The 24,238-nt window shown below is 37.9% G+C and overlaps 2 protein-coding genes and 1 pseudogene across 3 annotated transcripts; 1 reads left to right on the top strand and 2 right to left on the bottom strand.

Annotated features, from left to right (window-relative positions):
• Positions 103 to 5,398, bottom strand: LOC18614655 (annotated as a pseudogene).
• LOC18614653 (putative disease resistance RPP13-like protein 1) lies at positions 10,066 to 16,015 on the top strand. The gene is made up of 2 exons (XM_018121666.1): positions 10,066 to 14,988; positions 15,557 to 16,015. Exon 1 carries the CDS (start codon positions 10,965 to 10,967, stop codon positions 14,967 to 14,969), a length of 4,005 nt encoding a protein of 1,334 aa, XP_017977155.1. The 5' UTR covers positions 10,066 to 10,964; the 3' UTR covers positions 14,970 to 14,988; positions 15,557 to 16,015.
• On the bottom strand, positions 16,144 to 22,430 carry LOC18614580 (putative disease resistance RPP13-like protein 1). 2 transcript variants are annotated; one of them, XM_018121653.1, is made up of 4 exons: positions 21,709 to 22,430; positions 21,285 to 21,618; positions 16,885 to 21,168; positions 16,144 to 16,415 (listed from the first exon to the last, which is right to left on the bottom strand). In XM_018121653.1, the coding sequence occupies exons 2-3, from the start codon at positions 21,344 to 21,346 to the stop codon at positions 16,962 to 16,964; spliced, it is 4,269 nt and encodes a 1,422-aa protein (XP_017977142.1). In that variant the 5' UTR covers positions 21,347 to 21,618; positions 21,709 to 22,430; the 3' UTR covers positions 16,144 to 16,415; positions 16,885 to 16,961. The 2 variants fall into 2 exon arrangements, with proteins under 2 accessions (XP_017977142.1, XP_017977149.1); XM_018121660.1 differs by having other exon boundaries at positions 16,885 to 21,129; positions 21,709 to 22,426.

Here is a 24,238-nt window from a genome sequence, read left to right as displayed (position 1 = left end):
ATTTTGCTTCGAGTGGTTAACTGCAGACACCTGAACTTTCCCCCTTTTTTCTTTAAAAAAGAAAAAGAATTATGAAGCCAATGGCGGATGGGCATACCTGAGTGGCAATGACAAAGAGGATTGTACAACTTCTATTGCAAGAGAAAATACAACTTCCTCCATTACATATTATGAGGTAGCTGCAATTAAGAGTCCTGGAAATGTAGGGCATGCTAAGAATCTGAATTATGAGGTAACATTAATGTTTTTCTTCTGAGTATCATTACATTAGAAGAATTACACTACTTAGCATATGATCCTCTGAGTACAGCAGTCAGCCATTACTTTAGGAGCAAAGATGCTCAAACCAGCAATCTGCAACCAAACAGAGAGATCATGCTCTCGATATTTTCTATAGCTTATAAGGGATAACAACACTAATTATTATTCACTTGATGGTAAACTGAGCAATGACAACAACATAACAAGCAGGTTAGGGTGTGATAAAGCTAGAGGCATAATGTAATTTGGAATGGGGGAAAGGGAGGAGAAGGTGAGCTAATTAACAGATACATCTAACTAATTTCAAAATTAAAAGCTAAGAAAATTAGTGTGAGAATCTTCTCATGAGCATGTTCATTAAGTAAACCTTGCATCTTTCTCTTTCTTCTAAAGGGCAACAATGTCATGCAGCATGCCTCCCTTCACATGCACCAATAGTTAGGGAGGTAGTATAAATTGTTTTTAAATCTTCTTTTACACAAAATGTACAGCTGAAATATTATCAGTAAATATGTGCTAAGTTGAGGGCCAGAGGAGTTGTTCAAGCAGCAAAGGGTTTTACCTGGTTGAACAGTAGGAGGTATTGGCACTTCTGTTTTTGCCGTCCATCTGAGAATCCAATCTGCTTAAGTTTGTTCATCAGATATCAACATAATCTATCCTCACAAGAGGAAGGTGAGAAATAATTGGCCAAAATGCACCTTTCTCATCTAAGCATTGATTTTCTAAAAGAGGGCAATTTCTGATATGAAGTACACCAAGCATGATAGGCAGGCCATCCTTTGGCAAGAACTGGAGCTTAGGGCAATCCCAAACATCTAATACTTCAAGAAAAATGAGGTTGTGGAGCCCCTTGGATAGAAATCTCAGATTAGGTAGACTCTGGACTCGAAGGTGGACGAGAGTTCATGGAATTGTAGAGTCTTCTGGGAAGGGAGTCATATCTAAATCAAAATCACCAACATTTAAGTCTTCAAGAGATGTAAGCTTGTTTAAGCACCACTCTGCAAAGGGTTGCTTGAGTTGCTTGCAACCCCAAATAGAAAGTGATAACACGTTTGGTGGAAAACCACCTTCTGGAAAATATTTTACACTTGGACAACCAAATATTGTGAGATATTGCAGAGATGTGAGGTCATGCATCTTATTGGGTAAGGACTTGAGATTCACACAATTGGAGATTAAGACTGTTCTGAGGGTACGGATGGGCAATCCACTTTCTGGAAAAGACTGCAAGGAAGGGCATTGATTTACATGCAACTCAGTTAGATCTTCAAAGCTGTACATACACTGAGGAAAGGCTTTCAGTTTTTTGCAGTTTCCAATACGAATGAATTCAAGTGACCTACTGTTCTGAAGCAATCTCTCTGGAATACACTCCAACAGTTTGCAATCCCAAATCTCAAGTTGCGTAAGGGCAGCTGGTAACTCACCTGGTGGAAACAAACAGAGGGATGGACATCCAAGAATCTCCAAGTCTTCATGATGACATGTAGTGATTCTGCTGTTATCATAATGCACCAGTCCCTTAGGAAAAGACTCCAAAGATTCACATCCCAAGATTGCCAGGTTTTTTAGCATAGAAGGCAAATCCCTATTTGAGAAAGACCTCAGTTTGGGGCACCATTTAACACTCAAATCTTTTAATGATCAAAGCTTTTCTAGCCCATTTGGAAACTTCTCCAGTTCGGTGCAATCTTCTATTTCTAGATACTCTAGGCTGGAGGGTAGCTGATCTTCGTCATCTATCAACCACGACAGTTGAGGACACTTCATGATTGCTAAACGCTTCAAACAAGAAAGGTTTTCTAATCTGGCACCCTCTTGCAACAGGGATGTCAGTTGACCGCAATCTTCAACTTCAAGACGTTCAAGTGAGACCAAGCATGTGAAGTCTTTGGGTAAGTAAGAAAGATTTGAAATGTTCTCAATTTTCAACCTAGCGAGAGCAGTGAGGTTTATGAACCTTGCAAGAAACTGCTCATTACATTGTTCTAAATTCAATTCACAAAGAGATGGGAGACTCAGAAAAGAGGCTGCAAGCTGTGGACATTCACAAATGGAAAGCTTTACAAGGGAAGTAAGGGAGTTGGGTAAAGCCTCTACCAACTTCGGACAATTCCACGTCACAAGCTCCTGAAGATGAGGGAAACTTTTATTTGCAGCTTCAAACGCCTGAGGCTGAGACCAGTTCTCCCACTTCAACACAGGGTCCTTATGCCTGTCAGAATAAGAAGAAATTAGATTCATGTTTCAGATGCAAAATACCTAAAAGAAACTAGAGTGGCATTAAATGCAGTGATGTTCATAAGTGTTTAATCATACAACCTCCCGAATTGGTTGACCTTAGTGTAGCCACCCGCTGATAGGAAGAGAGGCTGGATATTGAGACACTACCAAGAGAGCTTCCACTGAGAATCAAATGGTCATCACTCAGAGATAAGCATGTTACAGGCCCAGCATGCATCCTGCAATGAGGATATTAATAAGCAGCATTACACTGAGTCCTTCCAATATGGGTATAAGAAATCACCAGAATATGATCAACCTTCTTTCCACTAAACAGCCAAGTGTTTACTTAAGTGCATCTATGAGTCAAAATCCATTTCATGTATTAATTTACATAACTGAACATTTAATTTCCATAATTTGGGGCACTGTTCAAAGTCCAAGAAAAGATTCATGCAAGCATTATTCTCAAAAACTTGTGTAAGACAAAGGGTGCTCAATATGATAATGGTCTTTACAGACACTTCTGCAAAATGAGTTTAATGACCAAGATAATTTAGTAACGAAGATCAAGGCCCAAGTTCAAATCAAAATTTCTTAACGGGCAGTGGGGTATTTAACTACTTTGCTTAACAGAAAGTATCGCTCGAGAGTGATGAGCAAGAAACATCTTCGCGCTATATGAAAGAGATAGCAGAGATCAAGTAAAATAATGATCCACAATGTCCTACAGAAATTTCATTATTGGAAGATAAGAGTGAAACATATAACATTCAGCAAGTGCAGCGCATACTTAATAATTCGAGAACATGTCCTACTATACATGTCGAATGCCCGAACAGTTCCATCCTCACATCCAATGACAGCCTCTGGATCAGTGTACCTGTTGAAGAAAGCTGTTTAGTTGCATTTAACAAATGAAAGTCCTTTAGAAAAAAAGAGCATGACATTTCCCATTAACCAAAAAAATTTTACAATGTCATGTCATATATAATAGGCAACTCACACTTCTCTTTAATTAGAAGAATATACTACTACCTAGGATAACTCCAGAATATAATATTTAGCAAAGCCGATAACTGATTGACATTCCTTGATACCGAACTAATTAATGTGGTTTAGGAGCAAAGTTTGAAATTGTTTTCTTTTCTAGATAAATTTACCACCATTGCAGACATGAATATTCTCGCCAGACAATTCTGTCAATCAACATTCCTACGGCATGCATAAACCTTTTGAGAATGTGCCTTCACGTGAGGGAAATATACTTCTTTTCCCATTGCGTCTTCATATGCCTACATATGTACCAAGCAAACCAACAATCTGGAAGAAAAAGAACAGCAATTATTCAGAAGAACTCATTTGATCAAATCATCTGAAAAATTTCCACATAAACACAATGATTACATTCTTAATAAGAGCATTTTATGTTTAAGGCCACTTGTGAACTAATCTGGTAGACATGGTTGGGGAAAAAATAGAGGTCAGGGAAGAGAGAAGGAGGAGAATAAGAAAGTGGGGGAGTGATTAACCAGCTAATGACAAGAGGAGGATGAAATCACCTTGGTCTTGTCGAAATCAAAGTCAACTACAGGGGCACTATCAGGGATGTAATATTCTCCCTCACAATTGTAGCTGCTCAATGACCAAAGACGCATAACCTGGTATAGTTTCCATGAAAAACATTAGTAGATTGAAGGGGCAAAGAAAAACCCTTCCAGATAAAAGAAGGATAAGTTTAGTACAAAAATAAAGCCATCAATATTATCTTTGTACTTCAGATACCGATTCATGAATAATTTGGACATGCAATTGACATTTATTGACCTCAAGCAAATGGTAAAGAATTGGAATGCGTTTAAACAAATCTCTCAAACCAGGTTCACCAAGTAGGAACGAAAGTAAAAAAAAATTTGCCATTTTGAGAACCATACTCTTCCTATATGTCCAATACAACCATATTCTAACTATAAATATCATACAGACTACAACCCTCAATGTGTATTTGCCTAATGACAAGCATGGGGAACAATTTGTTCCTGGTTGTTTTCAAATATGACTGAAACGAATACCATAAGATTGGCTTATACATGCAAACATATGAAACTGCTGTGACCAATGCCTTCTCTTTTGATGCATAAACCGGGGAAGCAGGCATGATTAAATTGAAAGGAAGACCTAAAATTGCCATAACAGGTTTATGCGGCATAACCATACCTTGTCACCAACACCAGTGAGAAGTAAGCCCATCTTCATCCGGCACTGATCAACCCTAACAAAAAACAAGGTTAGAAATGTCTGAGGCCTTGGTTTCCAGCATCTTTTGTAACAAAAATCGAAAATGTATGAGTAAATTGGAGTTTCAAACGCCCTGCATTTCAACAAGAAGAGCACCAAAGCTTTACCGGACAAAATGAGCTTTCCATTGATGAATATCGATACGACCTCGTCGTAAAGATAAGCTATGATACTTCATGGCTGCTTCTTCTAGGCCTAATTGCCATGACTGCCGTGAAGAATTAGACTCAGTAGAAATATTGCCCATGGAATCTCGCCGCAGCTTGAAATACAACGCTTGCAATAACTCGGATTTTTTAACAACTGCACTCCCTAATTATAAAAAAAATAAAAAAATAAAAAATAATTCCTGGAGAAAAAAGAAAATTTGAGAAAGAGTACCAGGATTTGCAGACGGCGGTGCAGCGAGCGAGGTCGAAGACGTTCAGGAAGGAGAAGATGATACACAGGATATCGTGGTCCAGCCTCTCCATTCTTGTTCCACCGCTCACGCCGCTTCTCTTCCTCATCGCCGACGAACCGGCCGACGGGCTGGGTCCCATGTTTTTCCCTCGCTAAGGCGGTAAACGGTGAGGCAGAGAGAAAAGAGAGGGATTGTGTTAAAAAGAAGAAAAAGAAAAACTGCGAGATAATAACGACAATGTCAAAACGCAGCGTTTAAGTAAGCGTACGGGTTTTTACTTGTACGGGTTTTTACTAAGCCCAGTGCAGTTTACACCTCTATCAGCGTTACTGATCAGCGACACTGCTTGATCGGATCGCCCTCCCTGGCTTCTTTTCCCCGACAATTAGAAATCGTCATCTCTTTTTCGTCGATACTTGTATTCCTAAAACGACAGTTACAGCTAGTTGCACACTCATTGTGTATCATGCTCAGGCTTCAATAGTTTTCCTGCTGTAGTGAGTGAGCAGCTTGCAGAACCGACATAAAATTTGCCTTAAACCTGGCATTGCAGGATGTCACGGTTTCAGAGGGATGCATTCGTATCGACTACATATGAGAGTATGATCATATATTTAAGTGTTCACATTATTTTCATCTTGTGAAGTATAGCAAAATCATGAGATTCAATGAATCAAAGCGATACTTTACAAGTTGTGTCGATCCTGACACAGCATATTGTAGCCTGCTTTAAACAAAATCACGAGCTAAAACCATTCAAAATGGAAAGTGGGCACAAACGTTTACAAATTCCAAGGGCAGTAGGACAGACGAAAGAAGAAATCAAGCATTGAATTGAACACATTTTCTTGATCAGTTCTTCGTCATAATTATCTTTCTCGTTTAAAATCTTTTGGCAAACCAGTTTCTTGATCTGGGTCTCTTCTGTTCTATAAACCAGACACATGTTAGTACACTCCAATGCCTATGTGTAAATGTATACAAGTTCAAGGAGAAAGAGAAAAAACGTTCTACAGCTATGTGCCTGAAACAGTAACAGGACGACAAAATTTAAATACATTCGGAAGCTGGATATGCAACAGCAGTTTGACATGTGCTTATGCCTGAGCAGTAACCTACCTGATACCAGGCCAGTTAAAGCATTATTCTTTTGTTTATCCAAATTTGGCTAATTTGTGATCAGAGGGATTAATCCCATAATTCTTTATAAATGTGCAAAAGTCTTGGTTCTTTCTACTGTTTTTTGAACCATCTGGGAGATATGAAACCTTTGTTCTTGTGTTAGAGGAATGCTCTAGACATAGCTTAAAGGGCTGTTTGTTAAATTGTACAGCTAATTTCAATCACAACATCATTTTGATTGATGCATTGTCCCGGAGAAATTAAATGTTGTCATCTCAAGTTTCCTTGTAATGTTTCATGACAATCCCTACTTTTACTGTTTTTGTTTAATTTAACAGCAAATATAACATCTACGCATTTGATATGATGATAAGTGCATGCATCTGCGTGCTTAACAACAATAGGATGCAAATCCCCATTTCACAATGGACGGAAAAAAAAGAGAGCAAAAAAGAATTTTATTGAATCAAAGACAAGTACAGATGAAGCCATTGTTTAGAGATACATCTCAGGAGCAAAAAACCCTTGAATTGAAAGCCAGAAGTTCAGAGATGAAGCCAGTAGTCCTCGAGTCATCATCAAGTATCCGACGATATCAAGATAATATGGTAGGAGTGGGGAAGACAACCCTTGCTAAATATACAACAATAATGTTAACAGTTAAGCATTTCTTTGAATTGAAAGCTTGATTTTTGTTTCTGAAGAAGTTGATGTTGTTAGGGACATGAAAACAGTACTGTTACCATGGGTGAGTTCCAAGCCTTGTAATGCCAATAAGCTGAATTCATTACAAGTGAGATTGAAAGGAAATTTTCATAGTTCTAGATGATATTTGGAATGAAAACTATCTATGAGAATCCAATGGCTCTTTGCAGTATTTCTTCTGAAGTACTAGGCTGTTCAGGAAGTAAAATTACTGTCATATAATTACATCATAATCGAAAGAAATTAATGACATCTTATCTCAGGGAGAAGAAATTTTGATGAGCATCCGAATATGAAAGTATGCAGTTGGCATTTTGTCAAGGAAAATATGGTGGAAAGATGGTGTTTGCCATTGGCTGCAAAACCGGTCAGAGGCATTGTAACCAATTGGTAAACACTCGTACCCTTTCACTATTTCTTTGCAAATCACTTTCATAAACAGCTGATCATCAAATTTTCTTCTCCCCAAAGATTGATGTTACCCATTTCTTTCGAATGGTAACCCAGAACTTTCAATCATGGACACACATCTTAGGGTCATGACAGTGGTTTTACTTCCCAAATAACTTACTTCGAAGGAACCACGACCATGGAAGCGAATTCAATTCTTATAGTTCTCATTACAAATATCACCTAGGACTATGAAAGATTTCATTCTAACAATTTCTTCTACTCTCTCTTGAAGCAAATCCAATTCATACACATCATTAGCCAAAACTCGTTCACAGTGAAACTGGTTTAATTACCCTAACAAGGCTTGGATCGAGTTCAATATAACAGCAAGAAACAAGTTTCCGTACCTCGGCAGTGCTTTCTTGACATTCTGTGCTCCATTTACACTGTCGAGTTTCGATGGAGTACTCATCAAGCAAATCCTCCATATCGTAATGAAAGTCCTTGAGAGCGTTGACCCAGATCTTAAGCAAAAATTCTCCTCCCATTTCTGGAGGCTGCCGGTTGGGAAGCAAACTTAAGCGGCTCTGGGGAATTAAGTAGTGCCTGCAAAGGAACACCTACACTAGAATTCTTTTGAGTAGAGTGAAAGAGAAAGGGAAGGAGGGAGGGTTCTTGGTTGAAACAGGCTGTCACTGATATATATATATATACACACACACACACCAGAGAAGAAACAAGGCTTCTTCCCTTATGCCTCACCAAAAACGGGGAATGCAAGCTTCTAGGAAAGATCATGCATTCATTCTATTTATCTTGTTAATAAATTTAGTTTATAGATCTTGTCAAATAAGTATACCCCATGACTTGAAACAATTACTCATGGTATCAAGCAACGTACCGTAATAATCAAATTAATTATAGTAATGATTAAATTAATTTCTTGTCGTTTGATTCGTGTAATATAATAAAAAATAGAAGAAATTATGAAAAATAACATTTCTCGTAAGTTCAATTCAAAAATATTATTTTTTATAATTTTAATTATTTTTAATCAATTTTTGACATGACTTGATAATAATATTTTTTAAACAATTTCATACAAATTAAAATAGTTTCAATTTTCTATATCCCGCCATCCAAACAAAAATTTCAAAATAAAATCTCGATTTTTCTCTCTGATCAAATACTGTCTATCTTGCTATCCAAACAGCAAAGATGACATTAAGCTCTTTTTTATTTTATTTTATTTTTTTGACGATTTTGTTGTGTTTGAAATTGAGATGATTGTTAAGAATGTTTGTTAGGGATTTTTATCTTTTTAATAAAATTTTGAATTGAAATTATTCAGAGAATATTTTGTAAATAAGGTATATTTTGTTTTTTTATAAGAGAGTGAGCAAGGCTTTCCCGATAGGAATATATTTTGTCTTGCTTTGGAGGGTTATAGAGTTTTGTAACTTATCTTTTATGAAATGCATAATTTCATGGCTTAGCAAAAAAAAAGTATGTGTTTTAAGTTTTTAGTTTATTAATTTATTCATAAAACCCCAAAGTTGAGAAGTTGAAATTAATTGGACTGATTTTTAAGTATTGCGAGAGACTGATTTTTAGATATTACGTGACTAGACTAGTTTTTAGACATTACGTAACTGGTTTTTAGATATTGTGTGATTAATTTTTAAATAATACCTAAGTCACACAATACTTTACTAACAAGTCAAGCAAAGTCTTACTAACAAGTAACGTAATACCTTACTAATAAGTCACATAATGCTTATCAACTAATCACGCAATGTCATATTAACCAGTCACACAATACTTAAAAACTAGTCACGTAATGCTCAAAGTCAGTCACGCAATGCCCAAAAATCACAAAAACTACTGAATTCCATTTAACAAGATCAATAACTTCAGACGATACACCATATTCCATTTAATAACATAATTAACGAATATGCCTACTTGATAAAGAATGTTTAAAATATTCAAAAGTTTTTCTTCATATATCAAAAATCACTCAAAATAATTAAAAATATTCAAAACGCTCAAACGTTTTCTTCGTGTATCAAAAATTACTCTAACATGTTCAAAATACTTAAGCATTTGCTTTCTGATAAGGAATACTCTAGAGATGAATAGTCTGGCGAGAAAAGCTCAAAGAATATGAGTTGGTTTGAGGCGCAGACCTAAACATACTTACTTGTTAATAGGTTTCGAGTTGAGACGTAGAGTCAAATAAATTGGTCAGTTTCATTAAGGGTAATTTTGTTCAAATTTTAATTCTCTTGATTAAAAATAGTTAAAATTATAAAAAGATTTATTGTCAAAAACACCTTATGCATGAGATCCATTTAAAAAAAAAACTCTAAAAAATATATATTTAAGACAAAACACAGCAGCAAGAGGATATTTTTATTTTTATTCCAAAAGAAGCTAATGCATCATTGAGCACTACCATTTTTAAAAACTATGTCATTTCCTGGTAATGACTGAATTTGATATTTACCCCATGGTCCCCATTGCTAAGGCTAGGCCTCCAATTTTGACCAGGCAAAACTTCCAACGGAATTTCGTTATGGATTCTGATTAATGGCCAGAGAAAAACAGAACATCTTTGTGATTAGTACGATTACCAACCACCCAAACTCCAAGGTTGTCTTGCTCGTTTTTTGCTTTTCTTTCACGTTTCCTTGCAAAAGATACTTAGTACTTTGCTAATAAACATTCAAATCTTGAAACAATTTGATTCTACAGACTTCAATTCTTAGCTTGATTCAATGTTCCAAGAAACAAAGGAATGCAAATTGGTTTAAAAAAAAAAAAAGAAAACAGTGTGCCAATAAAACTTGCATGGTGATCAGGAAAACAAAGTTTAACAGGTGGAAGACTGGAGAGTAAAAGGTTTTCTTTTTCCAGACTCCAGATTGACCCAAAATTTCTCTAGTATCAGTTGCTTTTTCTCTCTGCTGTAACGTATAGTATTTGCCTTGTATAAGAAGATGGAATGTGGCTTCTTTGATTTTTCCCCTATTAATTTCTGTGCTCTACGTAATTTTTTACCAGGAAACAGCCATGGAAAATTTGCGCCTGCTAAAGTCCAGAAGCGCTCTTCTTCCACAAACCAGAAGAAAAGAAGAGATGGAAAAAAATTAGTCCAAAGGGGGAAGTTCTGCTTTTGTTTTTGTCGGCCTTTGCCTCTTTGTTTTTTAGTACAGCCGACTAGTGTAAGCTTGGGGTCAGGGAGAAGTGTACTGATGTTAACCTCAATCAACAAAGACCTTAAACTTAGTCAATCAGGAAATACCCCTGCCAATTTCCCTGTGGGACCTCCCAAATCCCAGACAGGGAAAGTTTCCAGGATTCAGGAAGGAAGAGAAGTTGGTTTCGGTAAATGCAAAGAGAACAACTAGCACAGAAAACTCAGTGCTTGACTTTGATCCTAATCTCTGGTCTTGTTCTGCTTCTGAGGATTCCCTCTCTTCGTTCCATTTCTATTAACTACAATCTTAAACCCCTTTAATTTGTTTCTGCAAAATATTTATGATCCCTGATGGAAGCATTAGCTGCAATCGGAGAAGCTTTTTTCACTTCCATGTTTGAGGCGCTGCTTGACAAGTTTAACGCTTCTGACCTGATATATTTTGCCCAGAAGGAGAAACTTTATGTTGACCTCAAAAAGTTGGAGAAAAAGCTGCTGATTATCAATGCAGTTCTCACTGATGCAGGAGAGAAGCAAGTGACAGATAGGACAGTTAAAATCTGGTTGACCGAGCTAAGAGACTCGGCTTACGACGTTGAGGACGTGTTAGACGAGTTTGCTTACGAAGCTTTGCGACGCAGGTTGACAGCACAACCTCGTACCAGCATTAGAACGGTAAGATGCTGGCACAACCCTCCTAGTTTAAGTTGTTTTAAATGGGGTGCTGGCACGTTTAGGGTCAAGATGAGGTCAAAGATAAAGGGTATCGATGCTAGACTGCAGGAGATTGCGACACAAAAGAGCGACCTCGAATTAAGAGAGAATGTTGAGGGAAGGGCCTACAAGGCAAGGGATCAAAGATTGCCCACAACGTGTTTAGTCAATGAAGTCAATGTTTACGGTAGGGAGAAAGATACGGAAGCCATAGTTGAGCGGCTGCTGGTGGAGACAACAAGTGATGCTGAAGTGCCAGTGATTCCCATTGTTGGAATGGGAGGAATTGGCAAGACGACTCTTGCTCAGCTGGTTTACAATGATGATAAAGTAGCAGGGTTTTTCGACTCAAAAGCATGGATCTACGTTTCAGAAGATTTCGACGTCATAAAGGTCATGAAAGCCGTTTCACAGTCTGTTAATGGTGGAGTTCCTGATACCAACGACCTGAACTTGCTTCATATCAAGCTGAAAGAGGAGCTATCTGAGAAGAAAATTTTACTTGTCTTGGATGATGTTTGGCATGATAACTACGTTGATTGGACTAGCCTTATCCGCCCTTTGGAATTTGCCAAGTCGGGAAGCAAAATCATCATCACGACTCGCAATCAAAACGTTGCTAAAATGACAGGTACCCTGCCTGCTTATCAGTTAAAAGAGTTGGCATATGATGATTGTTTGTCTGTTTTAGCCCGCCATGCTCTGGGAAGAGAAAACTTTGACGGGCATACACATCTGAAAGATATTGGCGAAGAAATAGTGAAGAAATGCAAGGGATTGACTTTGGCAGTAAAAACCTTGGCAGGCCTCCTGCGCAACAAGGTGACCTACGAAGAGTGGGAAGCTGTATCCAAGAGCAAGATGTGGGATTTAACAGAAGAGAAAGGAGGCATTTTTTCTGCTTTAAGATTGAGTTACCATCACCTCCCTTCTCATTTGAAGCCATGTTTTGCTTATTGCTCTCTGTTTCCAAAGGACCACGAATTCGATAGAGATGAATTGGTTCTTTTATGGATAGCAGCGGGTTTTGTGCAACAAAAAGGGGATAAGCAACCGGAAGACATAGGCCGCGAGTACTTTTCTGATCTGCTATCAAGGTCCTTTTTTCAACAGTCAAATAATAACAAATCGCTGTTCCTAATGCATGACCTCATTATTGATCTTGCCCAATCTGTTGCCGGGGACTTGTGTTTTAACATGGAGCATGAAGTGCAGATTGATGATGGCCAACATTCTTTTGAAAAGGCTCGCCATGTCTCATTCATTCGTCATCAATACGATGTCTCACAGAGGTTTGAAATCTTTAGCAAAAGAAAGGATGTAAGGTCATTCCTAGCATTGCCTTTATTACATCAGAGAGAATATTGCTATCTAAGTAGTAAGGTATCACACCAATTGCTGCCAAAACTAAAACGCTTAAGAGTGTTATCCTTGAGTGGCTATTTCATTGGAGACCTATTGAATTCGATCGGTTATCTGAAGCATCTGCGGTACCTTAATTTGTCTAGAAGTGCAATAAGATTGCTCCCTGAGTCAGTTGGTTATCTTCACCACTTACAAATATTAATACTAAACCACTGCAGAGAACTTACTGCTTTGCCTGTTGGAACCAGTAGATTGATTAAATTGCATCGTCTTGACATCAGTGATACTCCCAAGCTACAAGAGATGCCATCAGGACTAGGGAATTTGAATAGTCTCCGGGTACTGCCCAAATTTATCATCGGGAAAGCTGGTGGGCTGACATTAAGAGACTTAAAGAATTTGTCTCTTCAAGGTCAGCTTTCCATTCAAAGGCTGCAGAACGTGGTGGATATTCAAGATGCAAGGGTTGCCAATCTAAAGCACAAGCTTGATTTGAAGGAGTTAGCCCTGGAATGGAGCAATGATTTAAATCTCTCTAGAAACGGACCCAACCAATTGCAGATCCTTGAGTCACTGTGCCCTCCAAAAGATCTGCAGCGGCTTTCTATTTCAAATTATGGAGCTGGAGAGTTCCCTTATTGGGTTGGGAATCCTTCTTTTGCTAAAATAGAGCATCTAGACCTCTCTGATTGTATAAATTGCACATCATTGCCATCACTCGGGCGACTACCATTGCTCAGAAAGTTGAATATAAAGGGCATGCATGCGGTGACAAGTTTGGACCCTGAATTTTACGGGGAGGGTTTTCCTTTTGTTAAGGCTTTTCCATCTTTGGAGTTCTTGAGGTTCGAGAACATGAAAGAATGGAAGAAATGGATTTCATCTGTTGGTAATGTTGAACTTTTCCCTCTTCTTCGTGAGCTTATACTGCACAACTGTCCTAAGTTGACTGGAAACTTACCTAGAAACCTTTGTTCTCTGGTAAAACTAGATGTTCAAATGTGCCCAGTGTTAACAAATTCACCTTTAAGCTTCCCATGCTTAGGTGAATTGAATGTTGCAGACAGCAGTGACGCAATCCTTAAAAGTATGGTTAATCACAGCTCCATCACCAAATTGAAATTGGAGAGAATTTCCGGCCTTGCCTGCTTAACTGAAGAGCTTACAAAGGCCTTGGTGAAACTTGAAGTTCTAGAGATTGAAGGTTGCAATGAACTTACCTGTTTCTGGTGGAATGGATCAGAATCAGAAAACCTGCCTCGGCTAAAGAGTTTAGTACTAAAGAATTGTCCCGAGCTTGTATCCTTGGTCGGAGAGAAGCAAGGGCTATGCCGCTTCTCATCTCTTAAAGATCTCAGGATTGAAGGCTGCCAAAAATTTGTTTGCTTTCCAGAGATGGGGCTGCCCTATACACTAAAGTGCCTTACAATCCATGACTGTGAGGCTCTGGAGTCATTGCCTGATACGTTTAGGATGAAAGACTGCAACAACCCCTTTTGCCTTCTTGAAGAGTTGCAGATTGTAGGATGCCCTTCTCTGAAATCCGTCCCAAATGGCAAGTTGCCCTTGACACTCAAGAGGTTGAGTATAGTAAACTGTAACAATCTACAGTTTCTTCCTGATGACAATTGGAATAGCGCATCTCTTCTTGAATATTTGTGTATAAAAGATTGTCTTGCTTTGGAATCCTTCCTGGAAAGTGGGTTGTCAATCCCCAATCTTAAAATTCTCCACATATCCAACTGTTCGAATCTCAGGTCCCTGCCAAAGCAGATGCAGAACGTCACATCCCTTCGCAAACTGAGTTTATCTGACTGCATGGCTCTCGAATCCATTCCACCTGGTAGTTTGCCACCCAACATAACTTCACTCAAGCTCCGTAACTGTATAAACCTGAAGAAGCCGATGTCAGTGTGGGGCCTGGACAAACTCAACTGTCTTACGAAAATCAAAATTGCTGGTACATGCCCTGCTGCAGACATGGTTTCCTTTCCAGATAAAGAGGGCGTAATGCTTCCTTCAACTCTGACCGATCTTCGCATGGAAAGCCTCCAGAATTTGGAATCGCTGTCGAGGGCACTCGAAAGCCTCACAGCTCTCGAACAGTTACACATTAAAGACTGCCGCAAGCTTCGATACCTACCAAAGACAGGCCTGCCAGCCTCACTTGGACGATTATGCATCTCTGGCTGTCTTGTTTTACAAGACAAGTGCAAGAAAGACAGAGGCGAATACTGGCCCATGATATCCAACATCCCTTGCCTTGAAATAGACTGAAAAAGATATGCCGAATAAGGTCTGAATGTACATAGGGTTCTTTCTACTTTTGGTTTTTGTTGCACTTCTATTGGAATTTGTATAAAATCCTTGCTGATGACTTGATTTATCTGATGCAAAATCAAGAGTATATATGTACTGCAACTTAGCTATAGTAGTGTTCTGCAAAAGATGATTCCAAGCAGCAACTTAGTTTCCTTGTGTTGGGATCAATGGTCTGCGAAAGCCTCAAATTTACCAGATTTTGGCCTGAGCCGAAGAAATCACAAGATTTTGGCCTTTATGTCGAATAAATTTCCATAAAAAAAAAAGTTTAATATTTCTGGTTCAGATGCTCATCTGTCAAAAACTCAATGGCCTGTTTATTACCATACACAACTAAACATGGATTTTACTCTCAATATGCTGCTATTTTCTGTTCAATGTTAAATTCAATCCATAACTTTTATCTTACTAGATATCCCTATATTGTTCTCAGATTTTTCCCTTAAATGAAAAAAAGAAAAGAAAGAAACTCGATGTATGCCTTCAAGCTTGTGTATACTTTATTAGCGGGCACATTGAGAACTGAATTTCCTCTATTGCAGAATTGAGAGAGGAAGTTTGCTGAACAGGTTGCAGTCAAAGATGGTTGAACTGCAATACAGTAACCAAGTTGGAGATGATCATGCGTCAAGTTGCCAATGAGGCAGTTGGGAAGTTACACCGAACAATGAAGATCACATAACAAACTGGTTTTGGACGATATTGCAATATCTTGTGGGAAGAGACAGAAATTGATACACCCGCAATAATCTTCTTCCTAGCATGCTCCTTGAGCACATATTGTTATCTTTTCCCTTCTTCTCAAGGGATATAATGGTGTAACAGTGTGCCCATCTGAGTTAAATGCACTACTGGTCACAGAATTGGTGATATAATTTACTTCTTATCTTCTTTCTTCCAAATTGCACAGCAGTAAAACATATTAATAAATCACAATGCTAAGTCAAGAGGCACAAGAGTTCTGCATCGGAAAGGCAAGTTATACACATTGTAGTATCAGATAGAAATTTTCTTTTCAAATAAATTTTGCTTCGAGTGGTTAACTGCAGACACCTGAACTTTCCCCCTTTTTTCTTTAAAAAAGAAAAAGAATTATGAAGCCAATGGCGGATGGGCATACCTGAGTGGCAATGACAAAGAGGATTGTACAACTTCTATTGCAAGAGAAAATACAACTTGCTGTCTGAACTGTGAAACTTTCTCCATTACATATTAACAGAAGGTAGCTGCAATTAAGAGTCCTGGAAATGTAGGACATGCTAAGAATCTGAATTATGAGGTAACATTAATGTTTTTCTTCTGAGTATCATTACATTAGAAGAATTACACTGCTTAGCATATGATCCTCTGAGTACAGCAGTCAGCCATTTCTTTAGGAGCAAAGATGCTCAAACCAGCAATCTGCAACCAAACAGAGAGATCATGCTCTCGATATTTTCTATAGCGTATAAGGGATAACAACACTAATTATTATTCACTTGATGGTAAACTGAGCAATGACAATAACATAACAAGCAGGTTAGGGTGTGATAAAGCTAGAGGCATAATGTAATTTGGAATGGGGGAAAGGGAGGAGAAGGTGAGCTAATTAACAGATACATCTAACTAATTTCAAAATTAAAAGCTAAGAAAATTAGTGTGAGAATCTTCTCATGAGCATGTTCATTAAGTAAACCTTGCATCTTTCTCTTTCTTCTAAAGGGCAACAATGTCATGCAGCATGCCTCCTTTCACATGCACCAATAGTTAGGGAGGTAGTATAAATTGTTTTTAAATCTTCTTTTACACAAAATTTACAGCTGAAATATTATCAGTAAATATGTGCTAAGTTGAGGGCCAGAGGAGTTGTTCAAGCAGCAAAGGGTTTTACCTGGTTGAACAGTAGGAGGTATTGGCACTTCTGTTTTTGCCGTCCATCTGAGAATCCAATCTGCTTAAGTTTGTTCATCAGATATCAACATAATCTATCCTCACAAGAGGAAGGTGAGAAATAATTGGCCAAAATGCACCTTTCTCATCTAAGCATTGATTTTTTAAAAGAGGGCAATTTCTGATGTGAAGTACACCAAGCATGATAGGCAGACCATCCTTTGGCAAGAACTGGAGCTTAGGGCAATCCCAAACATCTAATCCTTCAAGAAAAACGAGGTCCTGGAGCCCCTTGGATAGAAATCTCAGATTAGGTAGACTCTGGACTCGAAGGTGGACAAGAGTTCGTGGAATTGTAGAGTCTTCTGGGAAGGAAGTCATATCTATATCAAAATCACCAACATTTAAGTCTTTAAGAGATGTAAGCTTGTTTAGGCACCACTCTGCAAAGGGTTGCTTGAGTTGCTTGCAACCCCAAATAGAAAGTGATAACACGTTTGGTGGAAAACCACCTTCTGGAAAATATGTTACACTTGGACAGCCAAATATTGTGAGATATTGCAGAGATGTGAGGTCATGCATCTTATTGGGTAAGGACTTGAGATTCACACAATTGGAGATTGAGACTGTTCTGAGGGTACGGATGGGCAATCCACTTTCTGGAAAAGACTGCAAGGACGGGCATTGATTTACATGCAGCTCAGTTAGATGTTCAAAGCTGTACATACACTGAGGAAAGGCTTTCAGTTTTTCACAGTTTCCAATACGAATGAATTCAAGTGACCTACTGTTCTGAAGCAATCTCTCTGGAATACACTCCAACTGTTTGCAATCCCAAATCTCAAGTTGCTTAAGGGCAGCTGGTAACTCACCGGGTGGAAACAAACTGAGGGATGGACATCCAAGAATCTCCAAGTTTTCAAGATGACATGTAGTGATTCTGCCGTTATCATAATGCACCAGTCCCTTAGGTAAAGACTCCAAAGATTCACATCCCAAGATTGCCAGATTTTTTAGCATAGATGGCAAATCCCTATTTGGGAAAGACCTTAGTTTGGGGCACCATTTAACACTCAAATCTTTTAATGATCTAAGCTTTTCTAGCCCATTTGGAAGCTTCTCCAGTTTGGTGCAATCTTCTATTTCTAGATACTCTAGGCTGGAGGGTAGCTCATCTTCATCATCTATCAACCACAACAGTTGAGGACACTTCATGATTGCTAAACGCTTCAAACGATAAAGGTTTTCCAATCTGGCACCCTCTTGCAACAGGGATGTCAGTTGACTGCAATCTTCAACTTCAAGACCTTCAAGTGATACCAAGCATGTGAAGTCTTTGGGTAAGTAAGAAAGATTTGAAATGTTCTCAATTTTCAACCTAGTGAGAGCAGTGAGGTTTATGAACTTTGTAAGAAACTGCTCATTACATTGTTCTAAATTCAATTCACGAAGAGATGGGAGACTCAGAAAAGAGGCTGCAAGCTGTGGACATTCACAAATGGAAAGCTTTACAAGGGAAGTAAGGGAGTTGGGTAAAGCCTCTACCAACTTTGGACAATTCCACATCACAAGCTCTTGAAGATGAGGGAAATTTTTATTTGCAGCTTCAAACACCTGGGGCTGAGACCAGTTCTCCCACTTCAACATTTTTCCAAATGTTAGAGTCTCTAAGGATGGAAAAAGCTCATCAGAATAAGACGTAGCCCCATAAAATTCAGAATCCACAAAACTTAGTCCAGTCATTCCCTCAATGTGCAAGTACTTGAGGGAAGGTAACCTCCCAAGAGACGGTAATGATGTGATTTTTGAACAATCACGGAAATTTAAGCACACCATGTTAACAAATGAAGGGATCCTAATCCAAGATGGGAACTTCGATCCTGCATAATACAATATGCTGAGTTTCTTCAGATTTTGATGGGGTTCTAGCATGTCGAGAACATCAAGTTCATCTACTTTGCTCTGAAAACCATTAAAAGCATCACTCCATTTCATGACTAACTCATCAAGTCCACGTTTCTCCTTTAGATTGGCAACCCTTACATCTCGAATCACTGCCACATTTTGCAACTCAAATAGAGAAAGCTGCCCTTGAAGACGAGACAAGCCTTTCAACTCTCTTATACTAGGCCCACTGCCTTTTGCCACAATAAACTTTGACAGCTTCTTGAGATTGATCAAATTACCTATATGTAGTGGCATTTCCCTCAGATTATCAGTATCAGCAATATCAAGATAATGGAGGCTAATGAGATTCTCCATTCGTTGAGGCAATTTAGTAAGTTTCTTACAGCCGCTCAAGTTTAACGTCTGTAAATTGCAGAGGGCACACAGTGACTCAGGTAAGCATTTAACTCTAGTGCGAGACAGATTCAGGTATCGTAAGTGATTGAGATCACCAATAGAGTCTGGCAGCTCACTTATGCAATAACCACTGAAAGATAGCACTCTCAAGCATCTAAGTTTTGGCAGCAGGTCTTGGAACAGCATCTTAGTTAAATAGCATTCTCCTTCCAGATCTGACACAAAGACAGGTAATGCTAGGAATGTTCTTAAGCATTTCATTTTGTAGAAGGACTCAAATTTTTTGTGAACATCATACTTCTGACGAATGAATGAGGAGTGGCGAGCCCTCTTGGAAACATAGCATTTCCCATTGCTACTTATCTTGTCCTCCAACCTGAAACAAACTTCACCAGCAACATATTGAGCTAAATCATTAATGAGGTCATGCATCATATAACATGACTTGCTAACACTTGATTGTTGAAAAAAAGACCTTGATAATAATTCATGAAAATACTCAAAACCTAAGCCTTCCACCTGCTTCATTCCTTTAAGTTGATGGATAAAACCTTCTGCAATCCATAATTGAACTAATTCATCCTTCTCAAATTCATAGTCCTTAGGGAATAGTGAACAATAAGCAAAACATGGTTTCAAATGAAAAGGAAGATAATGGTAGCTCAACCTCAGGGCTGGTAGAATGGCACCATTATCTTCTGGTAAATCCCATATCCTGCTATTCAGTATATCTTCCCATTCATGATAACCTATCTTGCAACGCAAAAGGCCTGCAAGCGTTTTAACAGCCAATGGCAAGCCCTTGCACCTTTTCACAATTGCCTCACCAATTTCTTTCAAATGTGGATAATTATCAAAATTTCTACTCCCTAAAGCATGTTGTGTAAACAAAGACAAACAATGATCATGAGACATTTCTTTCAAATGATAAGCAGAAACAGTTCCCATCATTGATGCAGCTCGTTGACTACGGGTTGTAATGATGATTTTACTTTCTGCAGAACCTACTTCTAAAGGACTGCGAAGAACCGTCCAATCATTATAGTTCTCATTCCAAACATCATCTAGAACAATCAGAAATCTCTTCTCAGACAATATCTCCTTTACTTTTACTTGCAGCCCGTTCAAGTCAATCACATTACAAGCCCTTGAAGTCAAGGATTCTAACAGAGTTTTCATCACCCTAACAACATCAAATTCCTCGGAAACACAAATCCAAGCTCTCAATTTAAAGAAAGTCTCAACCCTGGCATCATTATAAACGAGCTGGGCAAGAGTAGTTTTCCCCAATCCTCCCATTCCAACAATGGGAATCACAGAAATCCCACCATCACTTGATTCTTCCTCCTTCAGAATAAGTTCATTAATAATATGGTCCCTGTCACTTTCCCTACCAAAAACAAGGGATTCATTCACCAAAGAAGTACTGGGAATCCTTCGCAGCACTCTATCACGGCGACCCCCAACACTTTCTGTCAAACCAAGAACATCTTTTTGTTTAACAACATCTTCCAATCTTGCCGTAATTTCCTTTATTTTAGATGCCATTTTATAATTAAAAGTAAAATGGTTCAAAAAGGAAGTAACAAATTTTCGTATCTTGCCGGTGATTGATTGACTCTGCTCCTTGGACTTTTGTCGAAGAGCTTCAGTGGAAAAGTCATCAAGAACATCCTCGATGTCGTAAGCCAAGTCTTTGAGCTCATCAAGCCAGATTTTAACAACCCGATCAGTGAATTGCCTCTCCTCTGCGTCTTCGAGCACTGCCTGAATCTTGAAGAGGATGGTCTCCCATTTCTTGAGATGGGCATGGACCTGTTCTTTGCGAGCAAACTCCAGCAGCATAGGGGCGGCCAACTCCTCGGACAATACGTCAAGGAGAGTAGACAGCAGGTTCTCGCCAACCACAGCAAGCCCACACTCCATCGCACAGAAACAGAGTCTTTTTGTAAACAAGAGGGGATGATAGATTAGATACGACCTACCAATTGGCAACAATTTCAGGAAGAGTAAAAGAAAAGAAAGACGCATGCTTCCTGCCTTAGCTAAAAGCAAAAGCCAGAATCTTTTTTAATTATCAGGACAGAAACCTCTTACCCTTTTGATACCTTCTCCAGTGGATTCCAAGATAAACATATAAGTAAACACAGACAAAGCATGCCGGTAAATACCCGCAGGCCAGTTGTTTTGAAAGGGTAAACGGAAATAATTGGCTTGCGGTAAACTCCAGGTATTAGTCAGTTAGTGATTGGACAATGAAAAGCCAGGACAAAAAGTTTACGATAAAATAATAGAGCAGCTCCTGGTTTCAAACCAGACACTCCACGTTTTACGTGTCGGTTAGATATGTACTTGCCTGTTTCAAAATTTTTTGGCCGCTGAAAGTGGAGGAAAAAAGTAACGTCGGTGATCTACCTTGTGTAACCAGCAGCTGTCGAAATAGGAAAAAAATTTGTCAACGATTCTTTCCTTTCCTTCCAATTAATATCCTGACCCAAAAAGTCAAAAGCTATGATTAGACCTTCAGGCAGACACCTTGCCTCGATCATCGATGGAGTGGAAGAACTGATGCTCCGTTGCCTCGTTCCATTGTTGGGACCAAGATTAATTTACAACATGTATATGCCAGGGAATGATTCCATTGCTTGATGGTTTCTTTTTACAATAAATATGGCTCCAAAACTCTGGGTTATATCAGAATTCTTTTACTTTTACAGTTCCAAACCTCATCACGAACCATAGCGTTTTCCAACTCCATTAGCGTTGAAAAGTCAAAAGGACCACGTCGGCTTTGGAGGAAAGGTACTGGTCGATTGAATTTCGTTGGTTGGATGCATGCAGGAGATTTCAAAGAAGAGAACGTCAACTTAGTCATTTCTCTTCGTGTTTTTTCAGCGTCTCAGACAAATTTGAAACAAAGGGTAGACACTGCTACTAAGGCAACCATGGACGCTGCTTGGCAAGATACCATGGTTTCAGAACATCGGTTATGTATTAGAGAGAAAGATTGAACTTGTGAGGCGTATATGTGGACGGTGACAGTTGGCCTAACCCTCCAACTCTTACCTAAGCCCCATGTCTCAAGTCTCAGCCACCTGTTTTCGAGATTTTTTATAATTTAATGGTACATTTCCTCGGAGAGAAGCAAAATAAACACATCAGAGAGAAGTTACTACGAAATTGCGTAAAGTTTAAACTATCTGCGAGGAGGGGAGGGGGGACAAGGAAGTACCCTTTGCATGGCTAACGAGAGAGTGTGCCGTATCTCTTTGTCTGGTTAGAAAATGAGAAAACTTTCAAGAACAACATCAATTCAAATACAACAATTGAAAATATCATTTATGAACTTTTAACTTTCATTACAATATCAGATTCCAACATCTGCCGTTGATGGTATGTCTTTACTGCTTTTCTTTCTTCAGATGACTTTGGTTAGAAGAAATCTAAAAAGAAAAAGATAAAGTTGTTCCAGAGAATAAAGGTAGGAGTAAGGTGGGTGATTATTAGAGCTGTCAAAATGGGTCTAACCCATTAGGTCGATTATTTTTTTATTAAATATGAGATGGATTGAATTTAAAAATTTAAACTCATATTCAAATTGAATTTAAATGGATCAACCAATTTGATCAGTGAACTGGGATGAGTTATCACTGCGAGTCAAAAAAAATTAACAATTTTATATATTTAATTATATAAAATTAATAATTTAATTATCAATGATATTACTTATTTTATATATTTTAATATTTTTAATCTTTATTTGTCAAATTAATAATTTTAGTTTAAATTAAAGCTTATTATCTCTTTTTTTTTTATGTCAATGAATATTAGATGATAAATTGATAATGATTCAAACTTTAAGACATCATTGCAATCTAAACAAATTTTAAATGTTTTGCTTAAGGATGAAAATTGAGGAGGATATAAATCAGTCTTAAAATTTCTATTATTTGGTTATGTATTTATGTTTATGGGATGATAGTTTGTATTAAAGATTTAAATTTTATTTATATAATTTATTTATTTATTTATATTTGGTGTAATTTATTTGTTTGTAATAAGTTTTTATTATTCAATTTATGGATTAAATCATAGAACAATTTTATTGATAGAAAATTTGTTAGGTAGAATTAAAAAAAATGAAAAAAAATAGGCTAGCAAGGGATGAGCTAGGTTGAAGTTTTGATGACCTATGTAAAAAATGAGCTAACCAAACCCAACCCATATTTTTTCAACTCACAAAGGCTTGGACCGAGTGTCAAGACCCGGAACTCCCTTCGAGCCCATGACAATCGCCGCAACGTCCCTGATTGACACTCATTTTCCGGAATGCCAACCGGAACCCCGCCAAGGCTTACATATCAGTTTTCTTTCCTTTCCTGTGAGCAATCGTTTTTAAATATCTAGTTTTTAGAGAATATACACTATTTTAGATCAAAAACAATCAAAATAAAATTTTCGCCACATAGGGGTATTTTGGTAATTTTTTTCTCAAAAATTTCGAAACTGGCTAAAACGAAATATACAAGTACAAAACACATAATTCATATCAAAATGAGTTTAAAAGTCTAAAATCTTTATTTAAAACGAAATTACGGTTATTTAAATATAATAAGAAAATAAAAAAAATATTAAGAAAAATATTCTATTTTCTTATAAAAACAATATTTATATAGTTATACGTGAATAATTTTTATAGCGTAAAAGCTAAATAATTTATACATACTGAAATACAATAAGCCAAAATATTAATTTAATTTACAATAACAAGAGGGCCCCTGAACAAACAAAAATAAAGAGGATTGTGAACCTACGATTTGGAAAATGCAGATCCAACGGTAGTCCTCGATGAGATCAGCTATCTACAATCTATACTGAACCTGAAATGGGTGGAAAGGAAGGTGGTGAGATTATAAAATCCCAATGAGTAAACAGCATCATCATAAATATCTAGAGTTGAGTACATGGAGACAATAAAATAAATCATCGTAAACTGGGTCACAGTATTAGAATACATTTCATTTAAAATATGTAAAGAGGCTTATGAATCT

The sequence above is a fragment of the Theobroma cacao genome, chromosome 1 (assembly GCF_000208745.1).
Source record: "Theobroma cacao cultivar B97-61/B2 chromosome 1, Criollo_cocoa_genome_V2, whole genome shotgun sequence".
Taxonomy (NCBI): Eukaryota; Viridiplantae; Streptophyta; class Magnoliopsida; order Malvales; family Malvaceae; genus Theobroma; species Theobroma cacao.
Note: the sequence above shows the minus strand (reverse complement) of the source record. Positions and strands in the feature narration are given on the sequence as shown.